Below are 25,534 nucleotides of genomic sequence, written 5' to 3' on the forward strand. Positions count from 1 at the left end.
AATAATCTATTAGAGGTTAAAAACAAGGATAATGTGTTATTGTCCAAGATGTCTGCTGGGCAGGATTTATTATGGCGCCCATTGTGTATAATCTTTGAATTGTGACCAAAGCAGGTATGAGCCAAGCGCCTGCAAGCCAAGGACATGTTCCTTGACCACACACGGTCCATTCGAGGAGTGGTCGAGACCTCCGACTCACGGACCACCTACCCAAATTATACCCCCTACTCACAAGGGAACAATGGAAGACTACGACAGAGGCTGCACGCTCATTTGCATCAGAAGCGAGAGAAGAAGAACCAATCAAGAGGACGATGCTGAATATGCATTGTATAGACTGAATATGGGTGAATTTAATGTATAAATCTCTGTTGACTGCAATGTGCAGGCGGACATCTTGGGGAAGGATCCCACATCCCCGGGGCGCATCGTTAATAAAGGACGTCTCTACTGATCTCACTGTGTGCAGAGGAGTTTTCCTTACCAGTGCAGACTGGCAACAGGGACGGGCCACAGGGCAGAGAGGGAGGATTTAAGAAAGGGCCCAGTAAGGGGGGCAGAGAGAGACTCAGAAAGATCAGAAAGCCTCGATGAGCTCAAGGGGGGAGACAGAGCAATTAAAGACCAGGGACAGGGAGCCAGGCAGAGACCAGCGAAGGCAAGAACGGGCTGTGGGACAGATGGGGAAGAATGAAAACACAGGGACAGGAACCCGGAACGAGAGAACGTCAGGGGCTTCTGGAGACACTGTCCACGTCCCTCTTGCCGCCGGCACGACGGGGCCGGGGGCGGCCTGGGGCTACGGCACAGGCTGCGGGGGAGGTGCCGGCGCTGGGGGCAGCTGCTCGGGGCGAGCGGGGCCGGGGAGGCTCAGGGGCGGCTCTGGCGCCCGGGGGCTGCGCCCGCCTCCTTCCCCTCCTCCCCGCTCTCGGCAGCTCCCCGGGGCTGCCCTGGCCCGGCTCGCCTCCCGCGGACCGGCAGCCCGCCGCACCGGGGGGTCGGCGCTTCCCGTGCCGCCAGCGCCGGGCGCCCCGCGGGCAGCGCACACCCCCGCGCCCGCCGAAGGGGCTCGCTCGCCTCACCGCTGGCCTCGGCCCTCACCTGCCGCCGCCGCCGCCGCCGGGACCCACGCCCGCCGCTTCGCCCACGCTGCCTCTGCGCACCGCGCATGCGCCGGTCCCGACGGCGCGCCGCAGGGGCCAGAGCCGGCGCGCGACCGCCGGGCTGCAGGACCGCGCTTCGGCCACGCGGCAGCGGCGCGGCCCGAGCGGGAGGGGGCGGCGAGCGCGAGGGACCGCCCCGCGGCACAGCGCTGCCACGGCGCATGCGCAACCGCGGCCGTCGGCGCTTTGGTGTCCGGGCGGCAGCGTCGCCTTAATGACTCTTTCTCCTTAATGACTCTTTCTCCGTGATGAATGACCCCATCCGAGCGGGAACGGCCGCTGCCTCAGCCCCGCCGGAGCCGCCGAGTCCCGGCCCCGCTCGCAGCCCGGGCAGCGGCGGTCCCGGCCCTGCCCCGCACGGCCCCGCGGGGCCGGAGCGCTCCGGCCCTTCGCCTTCGGCCGCTGGGAGACCTGAGGCTCGCTCCTGCCCGTGCCCCCGCCCCGCTCCCTGGGGAGGAGCAGCCGCGCAGGGAACCCCTCACACGGGTTTGCGAGCCCCGGGGGTCGCTGTGTCGGTCTGCAGGCGGCATCGGGGCTGGGGGAGGGAGAGCAGCGGCTCAGCACACGCTGGGGGGGGAAGGCAGCCCCGGCGGCGTGCTGAAGGCGGGAGAGGAGGGGCTGCTTTCTGGGAGGGGGGCCGCGGTGTTGAGCAGGAACCAGCGCCCCCAGGCCGGCCAGACGCGAGGGGCTGACCCGCCGCGGGGCGAGACGCCGGTGACCCTCGGGCTCTGTGGGGGCGGCTGCGCCTTCCCTCGCCTCTGCGCCGCCTGTGCTCTGCTCTGCCGCCCTGCGCGCACACGAGGCTGCACTCGCACAGGGGACACTGCGCCACGGCACTCACCCCACCGGGGGGCAAAGGGATGAGCCGTGAAGCAGGGAAGGGAAAGAGGCGGCTGGTAGATGAGGTGTCCTCAGCTGGTGCCCGCAGAGCCCTGGAGGCTTCATGTCAGCTCTGTGCCCCTGCTCTCCTTGCCCCTCCTGCCAGCAAGCGTCGCAGTTGCACTTTGCTGCCTGCAACACGCAATACTTGGTGGGCTGGATGGGCTGCCCTGCCCATGTGTCGGGTGAGCAGCTCGCTTCCCTTGGCTGCCTGATGCACCTCCTTAAAACAATCGCTTCAACGCTCAGTTTCTTTATTTCAGACCCCTCTGAGTATCCCCTGGCCTGCAAGCCGTTTTCAGCAAGCAACACAGCTGAAACACAGCGCCGGTGTGCGGAAAAATCCTTGCACCAGCGGTCAGTGTTCACAAAGGAGACAGAGGAGTCCTGTAAAATAAACTTTATTCGAATAAAGGGAGAGTCCACTGGGCAGATCCCGTGGGCTCTCTCAAAGTTGCTGGGGTCGAAGCCCCCTTTCTATCCTAATTTCCCGGCCACATAGGACCCTCTCCCGTTCCCCATTGGCTAAGGTACTAGGAAGGCACAGACTTCCCAACCCGCCTACTACCTATACTACATTTTTACCCCTTAACGTGTACCCCCCCTTTGCATCATGCATCGTATGTTTCATTATCATGTCATTATGCATCTCCTGGGTGGAGAAGATAATATTAATAAGTCTATTAAGCCTGCGCACTGTTTCCTAAAGTTGAAAAGTTCCAACTTCCCTTGAAATTTTTGAGGAAATTTTTTTTTTTTAATGATTTTTCTCTTGCAAGTTGTTTTATCTAACAGAGCTTTGTAGTCTGGTTCTTGGTTTCCGTTGAGATTCACTAACTGCTGAGATATATGGCACCTTTTGTTTTAGGAGGCCTGCTGATTACTTCATAAACACATGGCTCCTCTGGATAAACAGTGCCATGTACTTGCAAAAACACTCTCCTCCTTATCTATTCATTGTTTAGGTCTGTGGTATCTTGTACCAGCCTGGGTAAATGGTACTATATTTTTGTAAAGACACTCTCATAATCCTACCACTGGTAAAAATCTGTCATCTCGCTCTAATGTCAAAAGACTTTTCTAAGTTGAACCCCTAACCGTTTCAGCATCAAGACTACGAGGCGAGAAATACGCTTCTTCTCGAAGCAGCAGGACACCTGCCAAGTCGCTGGGCACAGTGACATGTGGCTGCTGGTGACAGACACCTTCTCGTGCAGAGCCCTGGGCGGTGCAGAACGGACCTCAGCGCCCCCTGCACCAGGTGCCCAGGGACCAGCGTCTCGGTCTGACATCTCTGCAGCAGCCTGTGCTCCCAGCCCCTTGCCCTGGAGAAGGCGGCTGCCTGTAGCAGCAGCAGAACCGCTGCTGCCCAAAGGGGAAGGGAATGGCTTGGGGTAAAGCTCCCCAGGCTGTCTGGCCCCCGGGCAGTCGATGGCCTCGGCAGCCCGTACGCAGGGCAAAGCTACAGCCTGAGAAGGAGTCACAGGGTGTAGCAGTTTCTGCAACAGCCACACTGCCCTGCCCAGCTGGGCAGAGCCAGAGGCGAGAGAAAGAGGCTGCCGGGTGCCTCGAGGGGCAGAATTGCAGCAGACTGTGCCGTGGCTGTTATGCTCTTTGTCTTTGGCAGAGTTACCTTCCCAGAGGCTGGCAGACAGGTATGCTTGCACGGCACGAGTACTGCTCTTAGGGCACAGAAGGCACGATAAAGCAGCGATGAAGAACAAGGCTGGGCTGTCGGGATGGTGGGAATAACATGGAGAGCCTAAAGCGTGAACCAGGCAGGGCTTGCGAGTAACCTGGTGTTGGGGTTTAACCCCAGCCGGCAACTAAGCACCACACAACCGCTCACTCACTGCCCCTCACCCAGGTAGGGTGGAGGCAGGAATCAGAAGGGCAAAAGTGAGAAAACTCATGGGTTAAGATAAAAACAGTTTAATAATTAAAAAGAAATAATGACAGCAACAATAATAACTCGTAAGGAAAAGAAGAAAAAAAAAAACAGAGAAAAATAAAGCCCAAGACAGACAAGCGATACAGATGGAAACAACTGCTCAGCACCAACTGACCAATGCCCGGCCAGTCCCCAAGCAGCAGCCCCCTGCCAACCTCCCCCCTAGTTTTACCACCAAACGGTCTGGAACCCCTTGGGTCATGCGGGGTCAGCTGTCCCCACCTTCGGTGCACCCCCAGCGGTGATCCCCGTGGCTCTCTCCAAGCACCGTCCGGCAGGAGCAGGGATGGAGCCCGCAGCCCACTGCGCCCCAACCCCGACAGAGCCCAGCACCGCCCAGGGGTGCCCACAGAGCCCCGCACGGGACACCCTCGCACACACAAGGCAACGTGGAAAGACACATTGAGCAGCTCCAGGCAGAGACTCACAGTTCAACAGCCCGTTGACCCCTGATGAGCACCAAAGCAGCAGCGATCAGCGCTTTGGGGAAGGGAGCTCTGGTCATTTTTAACCCATACATGATGACAAGATTCAGCTCCCTGCTGGGCTGCAGGTATTCCCTGGTTGCAGAACAGCACCTCTAACTGCACCTCGAGCTAAAAGGGCAGCAGCTCTGCTGAAATAAGGTTATAGCCCACGTGGCACTTGCCGATGGTGTGATTCCCTCCCCAGCAGTTTCTAAAGACAAACCATTTGGGGACCAACGTGGCAAATGATTCAAGCAAAGCAGTCCAAACTCAGCTCTGTTCCTTCCTAAAACAAGCTGTTCATAGTCTGACCAACAGCTGTCAGTAAAAAGTAAATGGTTTCACATTTTCAAACATTCCCAGGTGACTCAGGTTACATTCCCTGGTGTAAATCACAGCAGGCACTCACAGTAACTCTGTTTGTATTCCTCAAGCACATGGATGGACACACTCCAACCGTGCCTGCCTGGCACAGTGCCTATTTGCAAGTGTTCCCCCCACAGTCAAACAAGGCAGATGTTTTACAGCAACCTGGCTGCTTCATTCCCAGCTGGGAAGTCGGTGCCTTCAATGATGTGCTCCCAAATCAATATTTCTCTTTAGCTTTGGAGCTAATTATTTAAGGCTGGTTTTCATATCTGGATTAGAGGCCCTGCTCTTCCTAACCTGAGAGGTCCCACCTGAGTTGTCCTTCCTGCAGCTGCACACAAGAACAAGGCTTGGCCCCGGTGAGGGACCGGGAGTACATTACTGCTTAATTAACAGGCAGAGCAGAAGAGGGAGCTCTCGTAACATGCACAGCGCTAACGAGCCAGCAAAGGGGCTCTGCCAAACCCTCTGGAGCAGAGGCTCCTCTCCTGCCAGATGCTCAGGACCCTCAACTGCTACTCTCTGCAGCAGAGTCAGGTGACTCAGCCTCCGCTGGAAGAACGAGCACCGGCAGGCTCAGGTCCAGCAAAGCCAATTTAGGTGGAGCTGGGTAATTAAAAACTGAAAACTGGTTCGGCATTCACGGTTCCAAAAACCTGAATTGGTTCCAAACAAAGAAATAAGAGTAAAGTAAACAGGCAGCTGGCAAACAAGTGGAATTTTCCCCAGAGGAAATGAATTCCACACAGGCTTCGCTGTAATGTCCTTGTTTCTCTGTTATTGCAATTATATGCATTGTTAGATTTTCCCTTTAGTTTGGAATTAAACCCTCATCTAATTTACCAGGAGATGACAGCAGCCTCCAAACAGAGCTTACAGCCCTGCTCCTCCTTCCCTGCCCATCTCCCTCCACCTGCTTTTGCAGACCTTCCTCTGCATTTCAGGGGCTGTTCTTGAAGGTGCCATGCATCAAGGGCCACACTAAAGCCTGCTTGTTACTTGGTAAGACCCAGCTGTGCATGGGCTACCCCAGGTCTTCTCCCCCAAGCCCTCCTCGTAGCCACAGCTAATCTCCAGCTCCCAACAGGTCGTCTCCTCTGAGCCAAATCCCAATTCCCTAAACAAAACTCTTTATTGATGATCTCTGTTATTTGTAATAGCAGCACCTCAATGCACAATAGTTAACTTTGCTGGGTTTCCTGGGGCATTATGGAAAAACCATTTGCTACTGTAATTAAAACTGCCCAGACTAGACTTTCGTACTATGGAGAGAGGCCACAGTGGGAGGAACTGCTAGAAATGTGTTTATAGATGTGCCCCAGCACGACTGCCAGATTGCTCTTGGGCTTGGAAACCACAGAGCAGCTCTGGATGGCCCTGGGGATTCCCAGGAATGTTCAGACAAGTGCTCCCACCAACATCTACAGCTGTACCTACAGCCGCAGCAGAACCTGCCCTTTCGCTGTCAAACACTAAGTAGCAGCTTTGTGAACGTGGTGTGCAGTTCGACAGACAAAAACTCACTTCACCGAGGTGGTGTTTGCCTCAGGCCACAAAGGTCTGAGAAAGCAGCTTTCCACACCAGCTTTCCTTCCCAGGGAACCAGCACAGAGGCTACAGCAAAGCAGCAGCACGAGACTGGGACAGCAGCACATCATTCTGGTGGCAGTGCCTGTGTAGGCTCTTAGCATGAGGTGACAACACACAGGGTTGGTAGGGAAGGACACGAGGTCATGTTCTACATCTGCGTGTCCAAGTGCCTAAGCACAGCTTTGTAGCTCCAGAGACTGAGCAGGACTCTGGGTTATGGGCTACGTGAGAAGTGTTGGCAATGTTTCACAGTCCCAGCTTGGCTGGAGAACGTTGTCTCCTTCTGAGAGTCACACCCGTGGAGATCACCTCTCCCCCGAGCACCTAGCCTGACCACAGCCCGTAGGTGTTATTTCCTCAAGGGAGAGCTGAAGGTGATGTGTCACACCGCAGACAAACAGCCTTGGGCTTTGCAAGTTACAAACACGAGATCGAGAAGGAGAAGAGCTTCAAGGAGAGGGCAAAGGTGCACGTACCTCATCTGGCTCACGTGGCCGTCTGTCAGGAACAACCAGCGGTACCGGACGAGAAGCGGGCTGCAGTTGGTCATCTCGACATAACGCACATCTTCAGTGTCATTCAAGATGCAGCCAAAGTCCAGGGCTGTGGTCTGGATACGGAGATTCGGGAAGCAGACTTCTCCCCGAACGGTGACCAGCTCCTCATGAGGATGCTCAAGGAACTTGATCTTCAGAACCTTCTCTACTACCCGGCTACTCAAGTCTTCTTCATAAGCAGGGTTAAACCTGATAGAGAGATGAAGTTCCTCCCCTATCTCCAGCTTGATGGGCTGCAAGGAGATGAAGAGTATTAATCACCAGGGTGATGAAGTCTCAGGGTCTGATAGCACAAAACATGCCAATGTTCAAAGGGTGACCCCCAGCTCAGGCTTCTCAGTTCATCCCTCATTTTCTTCCCAGAGTGCGCCTGACTGCAAGCACCACGAGACTCTGGTCTGAGACTCTCTCAGGCTCACGTCACTGTGCTCTGCACCAATACAAGAGGGAAATAAATATTGTTCTCCTGAATTCTGGACCCCCAGAAGCTACACACTAAATACACAACCAGATCAGCGCTCTGGCACGCCAGGGCCTTTTGCCCGGCCTCTAGAGGAACTCCTTCACCTCACAGCACAAGTGACACAGCGTCGCTGCCTCGCCCTTGCAGAGGCTACTCACTGGCACGGCACAGAAGTGGCGGCCATGCCTACAACAACCCGTGTTTAGCAGAGTCCATGTCCAACAGCTTCTACCAACCACGGGGCAGGCGCCAGGCAGCAGCTGGAGAAGCGTCCTCAGCCTCCCGGAAAGCAGGGCTGCCCTTGGAGAGCAAGCTGCTCTGGAGGTTATCTGAGACGGCTGCTGCAGAGCTGGGATGGTTTCCAGCAGACACCTTTACTACATGCCTTGCCCAGACCTCGCTCTCTTCCCTTCTCCTCGTGTCTCAGAGCCAGGACGTCTCTTCCCAAGTCAGGTATATTCTGTTTCCTTCGCTGGCTCATTTCAAACCTGATTTAGTTCAGGCCAGTCTACTGCTGACTCTAAGGAATAAATTTGTCTGCTAGAGGACCTCCCCACACAAACGCACCACCACCTTCCTCCCTCTGCAACCCGCCCCCAGCAGGAAGGTCTGTGGCTGCTCACCTGAACGTCTGCAGGGAGGGGCTGCTGGTCCACATCGCAGATTAAGAAGGGTTGCCCTAAGGCCAGGACAATGCTGACTGGCAGGGAGCAGACGTTTTTTAAAGAGAGAGGCTTGTACTGAAGAGTCAGGACATCACTGGGTTGCTACAGAAACAGAAGACAAGGAAAAAATAACCTGAAGTGCCCACGGATCTCCTTCCCCTTCCGATGCATTTCAAATTTTTCAACCCCCAAAGTGCATACATCTCTATTTACTATTTTTATTAGTTTCTACCCTTCAAGAAAGTTCTTCTCTAAGTATATCGGATGTTTTTCATGTTCAGAAACCACAGCATCCCCCAGGGGACAGGGAAACAATCTTGGGTACGGATGAGGGAACAGGACCCTGAGAGGCGGCAGCTGCCTGAACAAGATCAAAACCAGAAAGTGAACCCAGACCCTTTGTCTCCAGTTTCGTATGCTCTCTTGGGCAGAAAGGCACAAGATGATCTTCACTCACAGACAGTCATTTCTTACAACCTTATCGGTTCCAGTAGCCTCATAAAAGCAGTGATGCCAGTCAGAGGAGAAAAGCAAGCAGGATTTGGCCCGTAGCAGAGAGCCTGCAGTAGCCCAAGGTTGGCTTTGAACACTTCAAGGCACATACAGCCAGCTAGAAACCTCAACAGTCCGCTTGCAACGTGTCTCCTGCTGCCCCTGCTACAGCGACAAGGTGTCTGTAGCCTCAAAGCTACCTCAGCCTAAGCTATTTCTTCCTGTTTATGCATTGCTCTGGGCTTCCTGCACGGTTTATATAAACTAAACTGTGTTTGGGAAACCAGTTCTGGATGTCCTGATATCAAACAGCTGCAGTGTCATAGCACTTGAAAAATCGGAGCGCGTGGCATCAAGCAGACCACAGGCAGACATCAGGGGGGGCTGAAAAGCTTCTAACTAAAATCTGAACTGCCTGCTCACAGGAATTTGTGCTTCTCTGGAAGCCTGGGAACCAGAGGACAGACCTGAAAACACAGAAACTAAATAATGAAATATCTTCTCTTTTTTGACACCTCATGGGAGAGGAAAAGATGATGCAGGAGTCAGGATCAGAAGAACAAAGGGCATCTGCTTTGCATTGGTGTCATCATCACTGCAGCTGAAGGACATCTGCAGGTCCTTTGAAGAAAGTAAGGCTTGGGGAAACGCAGAGCTAGCATCCATACCAACAGCAGAGAAGGCAAAGAGGGACAAGAGATGACAGTTTTTCCTCATCAGACTGAGGCGTTGACAGGAATCTCAGTCTGTCTCAGCTTCCCTACAGGATCGGTGTTAAGACATCACCGTGCCTCCGAGGATCCTCAAAAACCTCCCTTTTATACTGAGTACAGAAACTGGTGGCTCTCTAGAAGTGGCCCTGATCCCCCCCATGATCCCTGAGCAGCTGTCATCTCAGTTTTACTTTGGTGAAGTCAAAAAAACCAGTCCCATCTCTGAAAACAACCTCACTTACTTTACAAAGCACCTCAGAAAGGGCAGGAGGGGGCTGAGCATCGCTCAGCTGCAGCGATCTGCTCTCCCACCTGCAGCCCCAGCATTCGAGGTAGCTGTGCAAAGCCCACATGTTCTCCTGGGTCCCCACACACCATCTCACCCCGTGCCCTTGGCTCAGCAGCTCAATTCTGTTTCCACATCAAGAAGGGCAGAATAGAGCTACTGAGACTGTCCCTGACCCCAGAGGAGCAAAAGGATGATCTCAGACCAACAGCCAAAGCCCCGCGGACTTGGAGAAGCTGCTTAACTCCCTCCTTTGAACACCAGCACACACGCCCCACCGGCTTCCAGTCCTCAGCCACGCTACTGAATGCCAGGATGCAACCCAGAGACTTACCTTCTCCATCCAGAAAGTGATTTCTCTGGAGGACAGTTGCAGAACGGGAGCAACAAACTCACACGTGACATCCACTTGCATTATCTGTGCCTTCCCTGCCTCGCTCCCCACGACGGCGTGACACAGCAGCCGCCCCTTCACCACCTGCATGCAAGAGTCACACGTCACCCAGAGGGTCCAGAAAACACCCTGCATTTGCTGGCCACCCAACCACGGGCCGTGCTCCTGCCACACAGTTACAGTCCCTGGTCTCCTCGATCGCCCCCTTTTCTCTCCGTGCCGCGTCCTGTTTATTCTGACCCCAAAGGCCCGCAATGCTACACCCCAACAGCCACAAACGGCACTCGCGAGCCACGTGCTGCCTACAGCTGTAATAACCCCTGCCCCAAAGGATTATTGGTTTGGTTTGTCCTGTTGCCAAGCATAAGGCTTACAGAAAGCTGTAGGAACTAGTTAGAAAAAAGTATGGAACTATATTAAGAGAAAGAAGTGATAGAAGGGCCAACGGCAACAAACGCTCCTTGGAAGCCAAGTGGAAAGCATCCTTGGGAAAAAAAAATAAATCAAATAGCCAGCCAGCCTTTAGGTAAAGGGATCGCTCATTCCTAGGATGAGCTGTGCCCTCCTAGAGCTGGTTTTAAAAGAAATCTCCCCAGGAAAGACATGCCTTGCACTTCACGTGAAAACCCTCTGCTTAAGTGGCATGCTTCAAGACTTTTTCCTGAGTTCGCATGGTTTCACTGCCTCAAAATTCCTCCCTTCATTTCTCACTCTTCCCTCTGGTACAACACCACAACCCAACTCCTCCTCAGAGCCTACAGACTTGAAAATCATCACGTGCAATGCAGGGGGCTGGGCTTCTGGCCAACCTGAAGAGTATTAAGTTCTCAAGACCTCAGGAAGGTGGAAAGCCTGCTCCCATGGCCTTGGCTTTGACTGCAGGAGCCAGGTAGCCACAGCTGAGCTCACAGATCCCCTTTTGGCCTTCCAGGCAAGACACCCTCACCAGTGCCCTCATCACTAGTTTCTTTCTGGAACCTTTTTCCCCTCTTCAGCAAAACCTCTGGGCTCAGAACTGCACAGGGACAGTCCCGCTGCAGGCACCCAGGGGAGTAATCAAGTCTGCCTCAAGCTACTGCTGAGGGAACCCTTTAAGACACCTTTCAAAACACCAGAATCAGCAGGAGCTTAACACAGATTTATTCTGCATTTGCTTAAAACACCTGTGCCCAGTGGTCCTGAAGCCAGGGAACGCACACCAGGGTCAGCTGGCAGCTTCTGCGCAGAGCTGGGTTTCCCCTGGGAAGAAGGGCATCCAGGGACCCTGCTGAAATGTTCCCCCCTGAGCTGCCACCCGAGGGTGCTGCAAGACCCGACTGCCCTTGGGACACTGGGGCAGGCTCTTACGGAAATATTGACCAAAGTCAAACTCTCAGTTATAATGATCCCTGGGAACAGTTTCCCACGTGGACGAACGTCACTCCGATCACAAGAGCTGACACCCTGTGTTCGTTTTTCTCCTCCAGGACTCAGCGCTAGACAAGCCCTCTGCCCATGTTTGTCTACAGAGGAAAAATGATGCTGCTCCCAGACACTCCCTCCCTTCGCAGGTGCTTTTACTCACTGCTCCCCCAGACACATTACTTGGCAGTTTTTCATTTACTTTCTGCCTGTATTCATCATCTCAGTGAACTTATTTTCTCTGCCCTCCCTTCCTGCCTCAGCACACGACACCTTGTAACCCCCCATTTGCCCCTGAAGCAGCAACACTTCCTTCGGCCTATATTTTGGTATCAGCAAATTGGGTTTATGGTAGCTATGGCAACACGAAAAAGCCTTAGCAACTGACAGTGGCCAGCAAGGAAAGCCACTGGGGCTGCCACGGTAACTTGTGGCCTTAAAACAGTTTCTTGAAAGCACCTGCTCATTTTCGCAGGCAAATGTCAAGGTGCTGCAGAAGAAGTCCCAGGGGAGGTGATCTGACGGGGAAGGGACAGCCCTCGTGGGGGACCTCACCTGGGGAGTGCTGGAGGAGCCTTCCAGCATCATCTCCACACTCTTGCCTGGCCTCAGCTCTGCCCTCAGCGGTCGAAGCTTAAACACAGGGCAGGCAGGCTGGGGCCTCTGGGAGGAGCTGCTGCCCTTGGCCTTACTGCTGGCAGGGGGGCGATCACGCTGGCGAAACGGGGCAAAACCTTCCGTTGTCCAGTAGAGCAGGTGGGTGCGTCGCCCTTTGTTCGTTACCTTGAAGCGGTAACGGCAGGGATCCAGGCTAGGAGAGAAGCAGAGATGGAAAACGTCACGGGAGCTGCTGTCTCCCAGCGGTCGCCCCGCTGCAGCGCCCCGACAGCGTTCTCTGACGGCACACTCAGCAATAAAACCACCTCCGAAAAGGCTGACCCAGATCAAAGCTTCAGCAAACGTCAGACCTTGGCTGCCCCTAAGTTTATCACCATCCAGCAGCTGGTCTCTCTGCATACAGCAAGAAAAAGCTTCCTCAAGATCACCACCTCAGTTGCTGTGGACAGAGCATCACCAGCCTTTGCTGCTCAATTATCAGAGCATTTCTCCAAGGTGCTTCCTGCAGCTCTCACTGCATCGGATGCTCAGCTGGCCTTGTCCTGGCTGCAAGGAGATGGAGCAACAGCTTCACTGCCATCTCACCTTCCCCTGGGGAGCTGCTGCCTCAGGTGGCTTCCTCTGAAGATGCTATTGGGAAGCTGCAGGGTGTATGGACTCATCTGGTGATCTGGGCACCACTGGCCTCGCTGGTGAGGCCCCTGCCCTGGCACCCATGTTAGCCCCCTCGTCCCCCCACCCCTTAGGGAGCACCCAGCTCTCATCGCCCCCAACACAGCACCCTTTGCCTGAACGGTGCAGCTGTTTTTGTGTTTTAGGAAGACAAACGCACTGTGAGAACACACGATCAACAGAAGCTTCCCCAACACGAACACAGCAGCAGGACCGGGTCTAGCTGCTGAGGGGGAATGGAGTGACAACAAGGGATGAATAACTGGAGCCGATGTAAGCCAAAATGGATATTCAATGGAAATTGATTCCTTAAGGTAGAGAAACACTAACTGCAGGCTAGTCTGGAGCAATTCTTTTACCTTCCATAAATCTGAGCATGGCCAGGAAATGTTCCTGCAACAGTGACTGGTTTTTTTCGAAAGGTACGGAATATGTGGCTGACAAAACGCATGTCTGCCACAAGCAGCTAAATACAAACACAGAAGTGACAGCATAGAACAAACTTATCCTTGAAACAGACTGGTGAAAATGATGTGCACCAGCTCAGTATGAAATGGTTTATGTTGCGGGAATCAACAGCTAAAAGCTTGGAGAAGCTTTGGGTAGATGCAGAATTGGTGGCTCTGGGAAAGCCCAACTCGTCCGAGGTGTTACCTGGGTCCCATCTCAGCTCACCCAGTGGCAGCTCCACAGCCAACAGCGATGGCAACAGCTCCAAACCAAGTATGCAGGCGAAGACATGAAGGGTGGCAGAAGACAATGGCACCGATCCCATTGACATTGTCCCCTCTGTTGTGTAGCCAATTTGTGGCTGCACAGAGCACAAGCACCACCCTCCCTGCAACGTCCCTGCTTATGTGGATGGCTTGTGGGTGCACATTTATCCCCCCCGCCCCAAATCTATCCTAAATGCTTAAGGTAGGATTAACCTCCCCTTTCTACCCCAAAATTTCAGTATCAGAGCACTGTGGACCCTCTTTGCAGCCAGGGAAAGGAACAGACACTGACAAGACCATTCTTCTCATCCCAACAGGTCTCCAACACAAGGCAAATAGCACTTTGAAAAGCCTTATTTTTCTCTCATTTATAAGAACGTGCCCACCTTCAGACACAGGCATTAAGAGCAGGGAATCCCCTCCTTCGAGCTAAGCTCTTTCAATTAACACTCCCAATTTATCCCACCCAACCTCAGCGGGCTTCTCCCCCTCTCCCTTTCAGAGCTGCTCCTGCAGCCGCCTCGCCTGCCCGTGCCTCGGGCTGCTGCTGCGGAGCAGACGGCCAGGAAAGCCAGCAGGAGAAAGGAGGGAAGAGCGACTACGTCTGATAAAGAGCAGCCTGGCAGGGGAGCTGGGAAAGAGGAGTGAACTGAAGCATAATGCAGGGCAAAGAAATTCTGCTGCTCCTCCAGGACTGCTGGGCAGAAGGGAAACAAAACAGCACCATTCATTTAGCTGAGGGGTTGCTAACAAGCTACCGCCAAGGTTTGCTGTTGTGGCGAGACGATACTGCATAGCGAACGGAAAAGCAAGCAATGCTATTGCAAAGGGAAAGAGGTTTATACTTGTAATGTAGCATTTTCCAGCCGGAGGCTTCTGGGACCTGCTGTTTTCCTCCAAATTTTTGTTTGGTAGAGTGAGAAAATAAATGGTTTATAACTGAAAACAATTCAGTGACAATTGAGCAACTGCTTTCCATTTGGATGGCTTTTGAGGGTATCTAAGAACTTTCAAGTGGCCATAAAATGTCTCTAAAGGAATCCCTGGGGCTTCAGTGAAACAGAGCCAGGACCTTGAGCACTAAAGAACCAGCCTGAAGGACCACAGCCAAACTCCTCCTTGCTGAGCCCACGGGAGGAGTGGGAGCTGAGAGATATCCTACCTGAAGTGAGGTCCCAAGTTGAGCTCCGGAGCAAATCGTTCGTCGGTGACGATCGTGGTGCCGATGCCAACAGCCCGGACAGGGATGACGTAGGTACAGCTGTTCTCGATGTACACGTTCACCTCGTCCTCGAACTTCTCAGTGTCGCCCAAGTTTCCTATGACAGCCACAGACACCTCGGCCTCGGGGGGGATCACTCCTTTACTGGGCTCAATCCTCCAGCACGAGTATTTGCCAGACTGTAAGACAGGGCAAACACTAACTTAGGATGGAACCCAGGAAGCCTGGGGGAGGGCAGGAAAAGGAAAGACTAAAGATTCGAAGGTAAAAACCACAACGGCTTAATTTCCCTAAATCTAAGCTACGGTGTCTGGAAACAGCAGCTATGCAGGAGCTTATACAACCTCTACTTTACCCTCCTTTAACAGACTCACTTCGCTGACCCAGTTTTGCCCAAGCCAAGGGATGCTCATCCTCCAAGAAAGTTATTCCCCCTCCAGTCTCTCTTTTGGAGAGTGTGCCAAGAGAAGCTGCTTTCTCTCTCCTGGCTTCCCGACAACAGTGTCTGCATTTGGAAAATTCAGCTCTAAGTGGTTACAGCAGGGCAGTAAAGCCATAAGCACAAAGAAAACTGCAAGACATGTTCTGTGGACATGACCCCAGCTTCCCAAGCCCTCTCCTCCTCTGGTTTCTCTTGCACCTCCCTCTGTAAATGGGGCAATAAGGGTGCTGGACCCCCAGACCATCTAAAACCACAGTCACAGGGAGCAAGCTTGCTCGCAGAAGAGAAGCTGCATGTAACGCTCCTTGTCCAGCACGAAACGCACTGGGGTGTAGATGTACGCCTTCCAAGTGTCCATCACTGTGTTGGTGGTACCTGCACCCCACAGTTCAGTGCTGGGTTTGGGACGACAGGCACTACTCACCCACAACTCTGCAGTATTGTAACAGAAGGGGTTTTTCCTTTTTTTTTTTTTTTTTTACTAGAAACCAACGCTGTGCTTGGAGGCCTGACACAAGCCAAGCAAGGCTAGATCCAGGTGAAGTCCGCTCGAGTTTCCATCTGTCAGGCTGGCAGCACTGAGCTTTAACAGGCCACCAGCCAGCCCGGGGGAGAGAAGCATCAGAAAACCAAGCAGCACTCCAACGCCACGGGAAGCATTTTAAATAACCCCCTCAGAACGACCTCTGCTAACAAGGGTAAGACGAGCTGGAGGCCAGGGAAGCAACAACCTGGTGAGCACTCAGGGTCCCCGCAGTGTGTGTAGGTGCCTGAGCTACGGCATCTCCTTAGGCTGGCTGTGCCCAGCACGGAGAGCAGGTCAGGCCTGCACGCCTGCATCCCAGGATGGAGCACGCCAAAGGCATCAAAAGGATTCAGGCGCTGGCCAAACTAATAAACTCAGCTCCGTTTAATTTGTCCTCTAGAGCTGCAAAAGAAAGTCTTAGGTAAGAATGGGATGGAGGAAGGCAGTTGGCACAGGGTGAACACTCACTGACCACACAGGATCCCACCAACCCTCTTCTGCTGTCGCTGCATCCCGCCCGTAGCTGATCGCCAGGCCTCGGAGGCAGCCACTGCGCTGCCATCGGCCCAGGGCCACCCAGCCAACACGTTCCTACCGAGCCGCTGGGCGGGAGGTTCTCACTGACATCAATGTACAACTCTTCCTCTGATTCAGGCGGGCACAGGGTAGCTCGCTTGAAAAGGAGACCTGGCAGCTCTGCTCCAGAGGTGAAGTGGCAAGTCTGCTCTCTGACAAAGCTCATTTATCAAAGCTTGGCCACAAGCTGGGCAGTAAGTTGTACCCAAGAAGCTATTACTGAGGAATAATGACAGGCTGTCTCGATGGAGCCAGACTCTGAACCTCCCAGAGTGGCCCAGCGCAGACCCAGCAGGCCCTGCCAGGCCAACAGCCCGCTCCGGAGGAGCACCATTTGCATCGTGTCCTCATTCTTTCAGGTAGCATTTGGTGTGGGTCCAAGGGGCAGCACAGGGCATCGCTGAACAGGAGACCTGACAGGACAAAAGGCTCTGCCGGGCTAGATTCACTTGGGTTTCTAGGTCAGCTTCTGCCTACACCCATCCAGGCTGTGTCCCAGAGACAAGAAATCTCTCAGGGTCACACTAAAAAAATTCCTCCACTTTGAAGACCACGCTCTAACTTCTGATAACATCCCTGCTACTTGCTTAGCCTTGAATGCTCTGGAAAATGATGCAATAGCTGTAGGCACTGGATAGACAAAGACGGTGGCTATTTTTGCCCCTGTAGGGGCTTGCACTACTGGACATCAGAGTCCCTGAGTTCTAGGCAAGCGTTGGGATCAATCACTCAATCAAGAAGTTCAATGCTGAGATCATTAGCTTCTCCCAGGCCAGATTTCCAGTGTGAAGAAGAGCTGCCAACATTTGGTTATAACCAGCGTGCATCTGAGAGATGGCTGGATGGCTGTCCTGAGGGATGACTGAGGAGCCACCGCACTCCGTTCTCCTGACGATACTGCAGCCCAGTTCATTAAAGGGATCTGGTCATTCTGGCCTTGCGCAAGTGAACGAGGAAGCAGAACTCAATATCAAAAATGCAGCTGTGCTGTACCAAGGCCCAGCTCTAGCAAGACAGCATTCACACCTCGTCAGGCTGACCCATCACTCCTCGCAGAGGTTGCACACGAAGGGGAAATAAAGCCCCCTCCTACCTCAGCTGTGCACAGAGCCTTGTCCCAGCAGGCCCAAGGTGGGGGACCTCGTGTTCTTCCTTTCAAAGCTACTCTTTACCACACAGGCTGCCAGTGACAGAAGACAGCCCAAAAGTACCCCAAGCCCCAGGAGGAGGTGGAGATCAGAGCCTGAGGCTGGCTAGATGCTCCCACCAACAACCAGCCTCCTCCTGGCACCTCAGCACCAGCATCTCCCTGGCAAAAGCACAGGCACCACTTTGGTTTAGCCTCTGCCCCAGAGCACCAGCAAGGGGATGTTCTACTGAAATCAAGAGACATGGCCTCTAAAGCCAGCAGAAAAGACAAAAATTGACACTGCTGCCACTGACAGCAGAGCCTAATTTGTCACGCTTGGTTCAGCTAAGAGACCGCCGAGTGAGGTGACGAGGCTTGTCTCCATTTGCGTCCCCTGTCCATAGCTCCAGATCCCACCTGCTCTCCCCATTGGGCTGGGGAGACCAGTGCCACCACTCTGCACATCGGGGTTCTCCAGCCAGGACACAGCTTGGCCGGCTGTGGCCAAGCACAACGGTTAATAACCAAACTCCTCCTGCTTTTCCCCTGGGAAAAGCACTTAGAGGAGTCACTCTTGCTTGCAGGAGCCTAATTGCCTTCAAGACTTCCACCCTTCTTCAGTTCAGCTGGCCAGTGGGTGCAGCACAGTACGACAAGTTCAGTTGCCCTAGACAAGCAGAATAACAATTTCTTTGATTACTGAAATACAGCAATTTTGAAAGGGCATGAACAGCTCCTTCATGTTGACCTACTCCTCCAGACTTTTCTACCCAAGAAAAAACCAAATCCTCCCCTTGCTGGATCCAGACGATTCTCTAATGGGGCTGCCTGGCAGCTGGGAAAGCAACCTGACAAGGACAAGCACATCAGACACAGGATTCAGAGGATGACATGGGATGACACACTGGTCCCAAGGGTCGCAGACCCGCAGACACCCTGGCAAGCAGGGATAAGCCAACACAGGCCTCAGGTATCAAGTCCTTCAAACTCCTCTTCAAACCCAAAAAGCCCCATCTCAGCACACAGCTTTGGAGGTTCCTTACTTATTTCCTTCTGGTGGCAGAGATGCTCAGTGCTGCTCCCTGCAACTCGTCCAACAGAGAGGACAGGGGGATGGGAAAGCCTGTGCACGAGGGGTACTCCAGGTAATCCCATGTCGCTATCCCAAACTGAAGTTATCCACCAAAACCATCTCTGCTTGCTCAGATAATGCTCTTTTCTCCCATAAAGCAAGAAGAAAGTTTGACTTGACAGGAACAGCAATTTGCACATGACAGTTAAGGATATCACCGAGGTGGCAGCGTGGCCATCTGCATTCCAGCATTTGCCTTTGGACAAGACACCAGCCCTCTACTTGCCCTGTTGCTGCCCCTTCATTTAATCTCACTCAGTTTGTCAAGCTGCCAGTCAGTGTGCTGTAACATTGCTGATCCAACACCACTGTGAAAATTTCAGTCAACAGCTCTATCTTTCAAGTGGGGACCGTGATCTCTAAGCCTGACTGCAAACAGCCACAGTTTCCAGATGAGCCATCAAACGGGAGCTGGGGAAATCCCACCTCACCGTCCTGCAGGGATCTCCAAGCAGGAAATCAAAGCAGAGGCTTTGGCATCTTAGAGAGCACAAGACTTGGGTGCAGGGGCACAAGTGAATGAAGGATGCCCAAGCCACCCACCAGCTAGGCTAAGGGGCAGCCGGAGCCAGTTCTGCTCTCGGATGTACGTGTGCAAGTCACCCTGACACCCCACTGCATCTCAAATTTGAGTTCTAAAATTATCCAGTCCTCTCTTCTTTCCATCAATAATCTGCCAGGCAGCCTAAGGCAGCAGCAAAAGGGCAAAACTTCAACTGAGGCACCAAAACAGCACCAAAGCAGGCAGCTGCTGAGGGCAGGGGAGCAGCTGGAGCACACCTCACCTCCACAGTGCTGCTCCCGCCCGGCAGGCTCAGCATCACCGTGTTGAGGCGTCTGAAGAGCCCTCGTTGAAACAACTGATCGAGCAGCTTCTCGGGACCTGCCTGCTTGAACATCTCCATGACAGCAGCAGCTGTCCTGAGAAGCGGAGATGCTCACCAGGAGGTAACTCAACCCTGGGGAGTCAGCAGCAGGGACTATGGAGCAGCAGAGCCCATCTTACTGCAGGGAGAGAAACCATCCCCGAACCACTCCTATTATTGTTCTGCTTGTCGATTAGGCACAATATTGGCGGAGCTTGCAGTGAAGTAGGACAGGATTTATTGCTCAATCCCATACAATAGGGCCCTGAGGCAATGGAGAGGCACATCTACTCCTGCCAGCCCCCCCGGGTACACTGCAAGCTGCCCAGGGGAGGGAGGGAAGGCATCACCCCAGGACAGCAGTACCTCAACAGCTCTGCCTGTCAGTGCCTGGTACAAGCATGCAAAACTCAGCATTTATACACCAGCACCACCCATCCGAGGTGGCCTGCTCTCTGCAGAGATGGAAAGTGCATTTTCATTGTGGAGTCAAAGAAAGCTGCCCTGGGAATCCCCCACTCGGAGGTTACATTTATCCCCCAAACAGCTGGAAAAGCAGCAAGAGGGAAATTCAGCCCCTTCCTCCTTGGCCCAGGAGGCTGAGCCCGGACTCTCACACACTGCCTGATGCTTTATCCACAGACACAGCCAAGCCTGCCGTGCCAGGGCTGGGTTTACCAGCTCCACAAGTCCAACCCACCTAGCACGGAGAACAAATCTCTCCCGAGCCCTGTTTGCAAGCCCCTCACAGCAGGGAGCACATCCCACCCAGCCTCAGCACACGAGCCGTTCCTGGCTGCAGCAGCCTTGCTCTCCCTGCCAGGGGAGCAACCCAAGCTCTTTCTGCTAGGCAGCTTGGCACACGAGGCAGCCTCCAGGAATTAAACAGCCTTTTTCTGCAGCCGGTCTCCAGAGAGGCTCTGCCACACGACGGAGTCCGCAGGCTGAAAGTACACAACCTTGAAAGTGTATTTTTCTGCAACAACCCAGCTGGTTTGACCCCCAGTAGGTGTGAAACTCGCCTCGCCAGGAGCAGTTTGAGGACCTCACACCCTCGTTTCTACCATTAACAGCAGTTTGACACAAAGTGAATGCAGATGCAAGAGGCAAACCGTAGGGAAATCCGTGCTCTTTCAGGAGCAAAGGGGCACAGGGTTCTCTTGAGCTCAGAGCTCCAAACCCCACGACTCTCACAGCTAAATACCTTCCACAAAATAAAGGGAGAACTTGTAAAAATGATCCAGACTCTTTTCTGCTCAAAAATCTACGCAAACTCTACTTAACTGAGGGGTGCCCCAGTTAAAACTGCCCCAGAGCCAGGCTCCTCGTGCCGCATTGCGACGGAATAGCTTGCCTTCTCTCTCAGACAGCAATATGGAAATGTTGCATGTAAAAATCAAGTCACAGGCTGCTACAGACCAGTCATTTTCATTGGAAAACAGCCCCACAGCTACTTACCATCTCTGCCCGGAAGGACGCAGGGATGACAGTCTGATTGGAGAGGCGGAGAGTTCGAGAAGCCTCTTGTAGAACTTGGATACTGCCGAAATTTATCTTACTCGGATGCATGTAGACAACCGGTCCTTCTCCAATGCTCACTAGATGGATTTTCTGCTCCAAGAAGCAGGTAGGAAAGATAAAAAAAAACAACAGCAAACGTTTAAAAAGACTAGACAGCTCTAAGGGTACTCCTAGGCTGGGGATAACTACATCTGTTTGGAGTTTTCAGTGTTGTAAGACTGAAACAGAAGGCCTGGAGCAAGTGTGGAAACTGGAGTGATCCCATCTGAAAGTCACAAGCTCCCGTTACCAGAGGATAAAGAAACCCTGTTCCCCACGCTGCCTTCTTCACACCTCTCCCACACTGTTACCTTCAGGAAAGCTCAAATCCAGCCTTGCACAAAACATCCCCTCAGCATGGTTTCTTACACAGCGCTTGCTTTAGCGGCGTTCCGGGAGGTCCCTGGGTGCTCCTGAACAAAAGCCCCAACGAAGCAGCAGTCGCTGTTCATCTAATGACACAGCAGAGTACGAGACCCAGGGACTGTGCTGGGTTTCACACTGGGCTTCTTATGGCATCTCCCATATCCACCATTACATGCTGTGTCGGACACTTAGATCACCACCGAAGAGGACACCATCCTTCCTCTTCTCTAGGCATTAGCTGTTGCTTACGCCATGAATCCCTCCTCCTCTCACCCACACCAGCCATATCAAGTTCTTGTTTTCCCTGGAAGAAGCCCTCTACACTTCATGCCCCACCAAGATGAGTCACACAAAGGCACACTTTTCCCCTCGCACTCACCAGTGGGGATCCTTCACTCCCAAACACCGCGATACGAGCGATGGTGTCCTGATTCCCCGTCACCTGGGCTTCCAGTGTGAACGGGACCTCCACCGAGCTGTGAGGCTGGATGATCCCACACGGCACAGGGCTGCAGTACCGCACAGCAGCGTCCTCCTTGCGTTTCTGCAAGGGACAGAAGCAAATGCAACTTCAGAGGGATTTCTGAGGAAACTTTAGACTCCTTAACATCTACCACATTGGCAACTCACACACATTTTTAAAAATCCCTAGGAGAAACGCAGAAAGGCACAGCCCAACACAACATGCAAGACTTGCATGGGCTTAGCACCCTCAGGGCGTTCAAAAGCTGCTGCATCCACAACCACCCACTCCTGTGCTGGCAGCCTCCTTGCAGCAGCTTTTCACAACCCTCTAAGTTCTCCTGCATGAAAGCATCCCAAAGACCAGAATATCAACTGCTTCCTGAAGTTTATATTCAGGTAGGCTCCTATTTAACTGCTTCCTAAAGATTATACTCAGGTAGGTTCCTGTTCTCAGCAAACCTTTAGGTTTGAATATAAACTAGCAAGGTCTTATCCAAACCACTTTTTTTCCTTAATAAACCCCTCGATAACCTTTGAGGGCAGGAGGCGGACGCGATGCCAAACCTGAGGAAGAACCCTGTAGCAGCCTGGAAGATCGCTGTCGTTCACAAGGGTCAGCGTCTGCTGGCAAGGGACTTTCAGTAGGCACTGTTCAAACGGCACGACGGGGATGAGCGCTCGCAGCAGAGGCACCACGCATCTAGGCAAAGAGATGGCCAAAAGGGAATTGGGCACACTGAGAGAATGTAGAATGTTCACTCCCCAGATAGCGTGAAACGGAGCCTAACACATTTGTCACTGTCAAATAGACCTTTAATACCCCTACAGTGATAAATCACCTTTGACTTCGTTTTACTCAACAACCTCTTGTAAAGGAGGGGCAAACCCTGAGACTCAGCATGACAGAGGCTGCCAAGGGCCCAGGCAGAGCACGGTGCCCTGTCCCACAGCTGTCCCACCAGCTCTGCCCCTCCTCTGCCCTAGGAGGCTTGCAAGGACCCTCCCAAGGGTCCCAGCAAGGCATGACCTCTGGAGAAGCCTTCCCACCGAGGGCCAGGACTCGCCAAGACTCAAGGACACAAGACTCCAGTAAAAAGACTCCCTCCTCTCCCACACCACTGTTGCCCTGCCTGAAAACTCAGCCATTTGCCCCAGCGATGGAGGGCACAGGCCACCACCTGCCTCATGCAGCGGGTGATCATCCTCTCCCAGCTCCTACAGCTACCTTGGCCCTTCACCCCCACGGGTCCGTGCGCTGTCCGTGCCCACTTGCTCTTGTTCTACAAAACTGCAGCCCAGGCGCTGACTGGATGACTCTGCCTGGGCGAGGGAACAGCACCAGGGAACTGCACCCCTCTTGTCATTAAACTGACACCCACTGCAGCCCAACAGGACTGAGTCTGGCTGCAGCAAGAACAACTTCTGGCTGAAGTCTGAGAACATTGATGCTCAAAAGAAACCTGAGCTCACTCACCTTCCACATCAAGGACTGCTTTCCCCTTCATAAGATCTTGCCTTTATTTTTCCCTCACCAGTCCTGCCATAAGCCCCTTTCCCATTTGCATGTGTCTTCACCAACCGAACCAGACACCAACTTTCAGCAGGCTGCTCGCTGCGTCCCGAACAAATGTTGTATTTCGGTCACAGCCCAGCACAAGCCCACCACTTGCAGGGAGGAGAGGTGGCCCTTTGGAAATTTGTTACACCTCAAGCACCAAAACCAAGGCCAATAATGAGTATAATTACTGTTCCCTCTCAAAAAAGGCTCAGGGCCGTGCCTGTCCGCTGAGCACGGGTGCTTCTCCACACGGGCTGCTTTCAAAGCCCTGCTGTTCTCGTACCCAGCTGGGCAGAACTCGCTCATTGAGCAACACTTCTCATTTGGAGCTGGAGCCAACAAACCAGGTGCGAGGCAACGTGCTGGTGATGGATGCACAAGGAGAGACGAGGAGCTGCAAGGAAAGCGCTGATACCTGGCTGTGAGGAGCAGCGCCGACACCTCCTTGCCCACACCATCCACATCCACCACCAGTGCCAGCTCGTAGCTCCTCACGGTGTTGGAACACAGGGTGACCTGGTGGAAGAGAAGAGCATCAAACACTTCATGACTCCCAAAAGCCATTATCCAAGGGTGGTGCCCTCCGGTTCTCGTTCCATGGTAAGGAAAGGGACAATTTTGCCTTAATTCTGCTGCTGGCCCATGGGTAGAACACTGCCTCTGGGAGGAACAAAAGGCTTCTGACAACATCTTCTGTGTTAAATACACCTTGCAGTTAGCAGGACACATGCAAGCCAAATTAAAGCACAGTTAGACTAATGCTCTACCCACCACCGTATTAAAATCAAGGGATGAGTTTTTAATCTCAACTCCAACAGCAAAAAAACAGAGGAAATCTGTTGACTTCAACAGAATGAGTTCAGCTTTACAGCGGGAAGCAGAGGGCAAAATGGGGCCCAGCAAAAGTCCACAAACAGCAGGAAAACACAGAAGATGTGCCACTCATGGCTGCCAGAGCTTTTGTAGTCCCCGTTGGAGATCGCCGCAGTGAACACAACTCATTCTGCACAACAGGAGAGGAGAAATAAGACCGGGAAGAAAAGCAAACTGCTTTATACAATGACATCTCTTTTTTTTAACAGCCACCTTCTGTCCTCATCCTTCCTCTGCCCACTCTAAATCAAAGAAATTGCTCCAAGCAGCTCTCAAACACATGAATGGCTTCTGTACTTGATCACAGGGTGCACGGTCTTCAGCTTATGATTTTGGAAACAAAACGTTTCTCCTTCAGAAAAGCCCCACAGTAACCCAGCTAACAAAAGCCCAACGCTACTGCAGGGATCTCACGCGTGTTATGCTCCAAGCCAGCATCACCAAAGCCCTCCCATACATCCATGAAGCTTCAGCTCCACCTGCTGAAGCACGTACGGCCGGACTCTTCCCCTACCCGGATATCCAGGTGTCCCTGGGAGCGGAGGGTCCCTCTGCAGGGCGTTATGGTAAATTCCGTCGGCTTGACGTGACTTTGGGCTCCTCTTCTCCAGGATGACCGAGTGTTGTCCACCACTTGAACAAAACTGCTGACACTGGGCTCTCCTGAGCCATCCCCAGGAATGCGAAGGTTGAAGGTCACGGGTACCGAGGACGTGTTAGTGAGGTGACATGACAAGGTACAAGGAAAACCTGGGAAAATAACACAAATATGAATTTATCCGCCAGTTATCCCATGATTCCTGGTGTCAATATTCTGTTATGATCAAACTGCACTTGGAGTTCAGCTCTTTTGGATCTGAATTACAGCTGATGGAGAAGCTAAGCGAGGAACTGGTCGTCACTTAAGTTCCCTTTTACGCTGATCACGGATTGCTTCATTGGAAATGCCCTCTCTTAGCGACGTTGAACACCAGTTTTTCTCTCTCTGACTGTGAGGAGCACTCTCACCAAAACTAGCACTAGTTATTTCTCATGTAGGAGTCTGCACCCAGACAGACTATTTCTTCTGAAAATTCAACCCATAACATTCCCTATTAACTCCACAAACACTCCTCCCACAGTTTTCAACGTATAAAAGGAGTGTATTGTCATCGAGGAGAAGCTACAGTAAGAGAAAGGAAAGATGAAATTGGGAACTACAGCATGATGCAAAGCAATCTGAGGCAGCTTCTCTAGGCAGGATCCTTAAGGCACCTCCTGGTGTAATAAGTAACATATTGTGCTTTGTTCATTAAACCTGTATGGGAAGGTATGGATGGAAGATTTCTGTGCCCGCAAGGCTTGATAGCCCAACCGAAGGACATTCGGCAAAGTAAACAGGACCCGCAGCTGAGGGGGTTGAGTAGTCACATTCTTGCATAAG

The 25,534-nt window shown here is 53.0% G+C and overlaps 1 protein-coding gene across 1 annotated transcript; it reads right to left on the minus strand.

Moving 5' to 3' along the window:
- Window positions 1-6,801: 6,801 nt before the first annotated feature.
- LOC147412715 (axonemal central pair apparatus protein HYDIN-like) lies at window positions 6,802-25,263 on the minus strand. The gene is made up of 11 exons (XM_086481087.1): window positions 25,191-25,263; window positions 24,626-24,861; window positions 23,654-23,754; window positions 22,245-22,380; window positions 21,595-21,759; window positions 20,748-20,900; window positions 14,559-14,797; window positions 11,946-12,201; window positions 9,930-10,073; window positions 8,063-8,206; window positions 6,802-7,209 (listed from the first exon to the last, which is right to left on the minus strand). The coding sequence occupies exons 1-11, from the start codon at window positions 25,261-25,263 to the stop codon at window positions 6,802-6,804; spliced, it is 2,055 nt and encodes a 684-aa protein (XP_086337213.1).
- Window positions 25,264-25,534: the final 271 nt, after the last annotated feature.

This window comes from Leptosomus discolor, unplaced genomic scaffold (assembly GCF_034619465.1).
Source record: "Leptosomus discolor isolate bLepDis1 unplaced genomic scaffold, bLepDis1.hap2 HAP2_SCAFFOLD_66, whole genome shotgun sequence".
Lineage (NCBI taxonomy): Eukaryota > Metazoa > Chordata > Aves > Leptosomiformes > Leptosomidae > Leptosomus > Leptosomus discolor.

Coding starts and splice junctions, on each gene's coding strand:
- LOC147412715 (XM_086481087.1), bottom strand. CDS start 25,263: ATGACAATACACTCCTTTTATACGTTGAAAACTGTGGGAGGAGTGTTT. Junction 23,755..24,625: donor AGGGACACCTGGATATCCGG/GTAGGGGAAGAG, acceptor CTCTTCCACCAG/GTCACCCTGTGTTCCAACAC. Junction 8,207..9,929: donor TCACTTTCTGGATGGAGAAG/GTAAGTCTCTGG, acceptor CTGTTTCTGTAG/CAACCCAGTGATGTCCTGAC.